This window comes from Mesoplodon densirostris, chromosome 2 (genome assembly GCF_025265405.1).
Source record: "Mesoplodon densirostris isolate mMesDen1 chromosome 2, mMesDen1 primary haplotype, whole genome shotgun sequence".
Lineage (NCBI taxonomy): Eukaryota > Metazoa > Chordata > Mammalia > Artiodactyla > Ziphiidae > Mesoplodon > Mesoplodon densirostris.
Genome location: NC_082662.1, coordinates 138,166,923 through 138,172,570, shown reverse-complemented (window position 1 = coordinate 138,172,570; position 5,648 = coordinate 138,166,923). Strand labels below are relative to the sequence as shown.

At 59.5% G+C, this 5,648-nt stretch overlaps 1 protein-coding gene across 1 annotated transcript; it reads left to right on the top strand.

Moving 5' to 3' along the window:
- The first annotated feature begins 402 nt into the window (after nt 1–402).
- On the top strand, nt 403–4,271 carry LOC132476269 (NUT family member 2G-like). The gene is given in 6 exon segments (XM_060078101.1): nt 403–494; nt 1,512–1,684; nt 2,135–2,430; nt 2,839–2,955; nt 3,476–3,561; nt 3,704–4,271. Coding segments are annotated over 6 exon segments (1,332 nt in total).
- Nucleotides 4,272–5,648: the final 1,377 nt, after the last annotated feature.

Here is a 5,648-nt window from a genome sequence, read left to right as displayed (position 1 = left end):
TCAGAGGACCGTGCAGAAGACTCCTTGGGCTAATCTATGAAGTGTGAGCAGATTGCCTGGCACATGCCACGCCTCACTGATGATAGTGATTTTTATTATGAAAAGGCAGCCTTGAAGAGGAAAAGAGCTCCCCAAGGCACAGTGTCCCAGCTCTGGCCTGGGAGTGGATGGTCATCCTCGAGGGAGTGTGAGGCGGTGACGGCCGTAGCCGGGAAGGCTTGTCTCTGCCACGTCCCAGACACCTGCCTCTCACCCTCCTGTGGCTCAGTCATGCTGTGTTGAGTGATGTGTGGTCCACATTGGCGGGTGGGGTCAGGCAGGTGGGGGCTGACCTGGGCACGGAGACTGACCCCGAGTGCTTACAGCCCAGCGCTTCGATCCCTGGCCCACCTGAAGCCGACCATGAAGCTGGAGGAGGGACTGTGCAGGGCCGTGCAGGAATGGCAGCACATTAGCAACTCTGACCGGATGATCTACTACGAGATGGCGCAAAAGTGAGTCAGCGTCCTGGGCCCAGGGGCTGCGTGGAGGGTGAGGCGAGTGGGTGAGGGCAGGGTCTGGCCGTGGGGGTGCTCATCAGAGAGGACAAAGGAGAAGGGCTGTCGCTCGGAACAGGGACCCCGCAGCCCAGAGGCCCTACAGTCCTCCAGAAACCCCTCCCTCACCTTGAGAGTTTGGGTCTTCTGTCCTTCCTCCACCAGGAGCTCTGCCCTCCCCTGACATGAAGGTCTCAGGACGGGGCAGGGTGAAGCTGTGAGTCCAGTAGGGGTCCAACTCCGGCCATATGGGCTGGGCCGGGGAAAGAGCTCCACCCGCCAGCCTGCTGCTTCCTTCATGGTGGCTGACGGCGGCCACTGACATAGATTTGGGACCCCCTCTCCTCATGAAAAGTGGCCTGAGTGGGTACCCTGGCATCCCTGAAGGGGCTGGGGAAGCCAGCTGTCGTCAGCCCAAAGGTCTCTGGCCCTTCCAGTGTTTGCTCCACGGTAATCCCCTTGGTTTAAGAAACAAAACCAAACAAACAAGCGCCTCTCAGAGGAAAGGAAGGCCTGTCCTCTAAGCTCAGCATCCACATCGTCCAGCTTGTCCTGAGCCCTGTCTCCAGGTCTATGTTCCAGGACTCTCAGTCGCAACCCAGGGTCCTGGATTCGGGCAAGGACCCCTGTGGGGAACACATGCCTGTTCCAGACTCTGGCTGTCAGCCCTTCATGTGGCTCTGGATGGGGGGCATGAGGAGGGTGCCCCCTGGGTCAGCCACGTGTCCCGTTGACCTGGTTCAATGCAGCGACCTGGCTCTATGCTGTTGAATGCTCTCCAGTGCTGGTGAGGCAGGAAGGGTCCCAGATCTTGTATCAGTTCCAGGAGCAGCTCTCTGCTGTGGACAGCACCTTGCAGGGCCTTGACAGCGCCAAGGCACATCCTCTCCCAATCCCTCATTCTTGGCTGCCTTTGTTGGGCTCCAGAACCCAGGCCATTTTCTCAGGGTGGCCTGTGCCTCCGTCACCCCCCAGGTTCACGGAATTTGAGGCCGAGGAGGAGATGCAGATTCAGCAGTTGCAGTGGATGCACTGCACGCAGGGCCTGCCTCCTCCAGCCCCACCGAAGCTGGATCCTCGGGGGCCCCCAGCCCCGAAAGTGGGCCTTCAGCCAGCCACCCAGGTTCCCACTGGAGTTGAACGCACAGGTAACAGGGGCCTAGGGTTGGCCACTGTTCCCATGTGGATCATTTTCCTTCAAGACAGGGGCACTGGTCTTTCAAGCAAAACAGCCACCGAGGCGGGGGGTGCGGGGGTGGGGTGTCAGATGCCCTTTGTCACTACGGGGTATTGACTTGGTCAGTTTTGTAACTTCTCTCACACCTCCCTGTCAAAGGACTGCACACCAAGTCTGCCTAAGAAGTGGGCTTGATGGGGACACCCCTGGAAAATTGGAGGTTCCCCACTTCCTTACATGTGACTCTCTTAGATGCCCCCCTTACCTCCCCCCTCCAACTGTGCATGAGGTTTCAGGTGGCCCTGAACCCCCACACCCACATCAATGTCCCCCAACAATGCCCTCACCAGCGTGCGCTCGGTGGTCAGGAGGTGGACCGGGAGCCCCTCACCTTCCTTCCCTTCCTCCTGCTCTGCCTCAGCCTGTGCTCCCAGGATGTCCAGCCCCAGCGCCCAGCCCTCCCACCCGAAGCCACACAGGTCCCAGCGACCCCCGGAGCCCAAGGCACCCGAGGAGATTCCACCTGAGGCTGTGAGGGAGTATATGGACATCATGGAGGCGCTGGTGGGGCCCGTCCACTCAGCCACAGGCGACTCAGATGGAGAAAGGGGAGAGGACGGAAATGAGATGCAGCAGGAAGAGGACGGCACCTACTCGGACCCGGATCTCTTAAGCTACATTGACAAGCTGTGTTCCCAGGAGGACTTTGTCACCAAAGTAGGCTAGGCCCGGAGGCTGGGGTCTACAAGATGCCAGGGCATGGAACACTCAGCACCCAAGATCTGGGTTCTGCTCAGGCCGTTGGGACTTAAGCTCAGCTCCTTGTTCCTGAGCCTGGTGTTAGGGGAGGTTTACGCAGATGTTTGTGTGTATATGTTTGTGTCTATCTGTGTGTATGCCTTTGTGTCTGTGTTTGTGCCTCTGTATATGTGCTCTTTTGTGTGTGACTGTGTATGTGCATGTGTGCGTGTGCGTGTGCGTGTGTGTGTGTGTGTGTGTGCTGACCATCCCTGCCTTGTGGAGGAGAGTGGGGTGGGTCTCTGCTTTTCACTTTCCCTCCTGGTCTTCTTGCCTCACAGGCCACTCCTGGCCAAGGATGCTCACAGCCTCTTCTTTCTGTTCTAGGTGGAGGCAGTCATTCACCCTGGATTCCTGGCATATTTGCTTTCCCCAGACCCACAGCTGGATCTCTTGGCCCTGGAGAAGGAGCTGGAGCAGGAGGAAGGGCTCACCCCCGAAGAAGTGAGTCAGGGGAGGGAGAGGGACACTCAGGGAGCCAGGGGACCCCACGGGAGGGGGAACCCAGGTGATCCAGGGAACAGGGGAACCCAGATGACCCAGGGGAGCCAGAGGAGGGAGGGATCCCCGGTAGAACAGGGGACACAAGAGACACCCAGGAAGACCAGGGCACGGAGGGACCCCAGTGAACAGGGGAGAGGTAGGGCCCCAGAACAGGAGGGCCACATAGCACTGTCCATCCCTCCCCTGCCTGGGACGCCTGGCATGGGGAAGGGCCCGTTTTGGGGTGGGTGCAGTGCAGGGTGAAAGGAAGGAGAGGATGGGCATCCGGGAGGGGTGGGAAAGACACAAAGCTGGGAATCAGGTGCAGGAGGATGGCAGGACTGCCACAGTGTCTGTATTTGGATTCGAGTCCTGGGGTCGCCCGTCCCCTCCTCCCCCCCAGGGCCATTGTCCCACTGCCCAGTGCTCCTCCTCTCACACGTGTGTGTGGAGTCGTCACTGTCCTCCTCCCTCCTACCAGCTGGTGCAGAAACGACTCCTGGCCTTGAAAGAGGACGACGGTGTGCGGGCAGCCCCGAGTCAACAGTGCACCCGGAATGCGCTCAGGTCCTTCTGAGTCTGACGCCAGCCAAGGTGCCCACAGGCACGACCAAGACCCCCATCTAGGGGTCAGTGATGAAGCCTGCCCACCAGAGATTGATTCTGAGGCTCTTCATAGGCTCATCCAAACAGACACTGACCTGTGTAGGCCCAAAGTCTTTGTTCCCTGTCGAGGACATCAGGAGGTCTCTCCATTCCGGGCCGGACGGCCCTCCCCTCCCCAGGATCAAAGGCGCACTGGCCCTCTCCTGGGACCCAGGGATGCATCTCTTCTCAGAGAGGCCTCTCCTGTTCGGGAGGCCCGAGGGCCCAGGGACGGGTCCAGTGAGGACGAGGAGGAGCTCTCCAGCCTGGCCTTCCTCTCTGGCTCTCTGCAGAGCCTGCCGCCTTTCTGGCTGTCCCAGAGTCCTGTGCATGCCTCAGGCCTGGCCTCCCCTGGAGGTTGGGGGGCCCAGAGTGCTCCTTAGGCCCCCTCCTCTCAGAGAAGAGGCCTCAGCCCAGCTCCACCAGCCGCTCCCAAGTCGAGGAAGTGGGCTCTGTGTGGACGCCCAGCCGCTGCTGAGAAGCTGCCCATCCCCGGGGCTGGCCTCGGCGTCTCTGGGAGGCCAGCCTTGGCTCTGGGGCTGGCTCACCCCTCACAGACCAGAAAGAGAAAACGTGACCCGTTTGTCACAGAGAAGCGTGGGTGGAGGAAGAAGCAGCACTGCAGCCAGTAGGGAACAGCTGGGCCAGCCCTCCAGGGGAGCCTAGGGCTCCTCCTCCTCCCAGTGCTGATCCTGGATGATGTGGGGGGAAGGGAGGGTGGGCAGGACCACCAGGGTGGGGAGGGGGAGCGGGATTGTGGGGGGTTAGGGAGGTGGGGGAGGTGGGTGTGGCCAGGTGTGGGTGGGAGGAGGACCTTTGGAGTGATGTATGTAAATTGTGAACAAAGATCGTTTTCGTGGGAAATGCTCTCAGGCCACTGTCATCTTGTTGGTGTTGAGCTGCTCCACAGAGAGCGATCCTGAGAGGAAGGAAGGATGAGGGAGGTCACAGGAGCTCTGGATCTACAGGTGGCCACACCTTTCCTCCACATAGACAAGGACTCCTCAGGCTGCTCCTGGGAACGCACAGCTCTCACTTGCCCCAGGGACCCCCTCATCATGCCCTTCTCTAACGCCTGCTTGGCTAGGGCCCTTCTGGGGCACCTGTACCATCTGCTGCATCCCTGAACCTTCTGGGGAGGCAGAGCTGCTTTTGTGCCTTTCCGCCCTCTGGACACTCACCAGTTTCTAGGATGGAGCCTGGAGACAGCCCTTGTCATTATGGAGCTTCTCTCTGCTTCCCTGAAGTGGCCAGGCGACGGCGCTGGGATGACCCTCCGCTCATCCAGGGTTTCCTGTGTGGGTGGCCTGACCAGAGAGGAAAAATCTTGGCCATGGGGACAGGACTGTCTGCCTCATCGTAGCGGGAGCATCCTCTAGTCCCACTGGGATTATTGCAATGTGGAGAGTGGTGGAGGCCGCTACCTCTTAATCCTAATGAGGGTGCTACAAGGGGAATGGGTGTGGGGAAATTCATGGGGCACCCGTTAAAGGTGTGTATAAGGGAAAGGACAGTTGGGCCCCTTTGTGGAACTTGTGGGATTTCTGTGCAGCAGCATCTCGTTCAACTGAGGGAGGAGGACCCATCTGGCTGTGGCTGTGGGGACTGGCGTTAGGGGCCTACGGGTCTGCAAAGACACCCCAGAACTACTGTCCCTTCCCTTTCCACCCATGGCTGGACATGTGTGTGTATTGGTATCAACACTGGTTTGTATCCCCATAGAAAACAGATCCTCCTAACAAACTATGACCACGTTTCACAAGAACAGCTTGCTCACAGGGGCAGCAGGGGGTGGGAGAGGTGTCTGTGGCCCCAGATCTGAGTGGGAGCTGGGATCCATGCTGAGGAGTGTGGAGGCCTCAGTCACCGTCCTGTGGGTGCCGGCAGAGACTTCGAATCATCAGAGCAGGGGAAATGACCCGCTCATTAGAGTGAGAGGAGCAAACAACGAGGGGCAGGGAGTAGACCCCTGCTGTCTCCCAGAAGTGCCTCCCCTCCCAGTCTGCTTA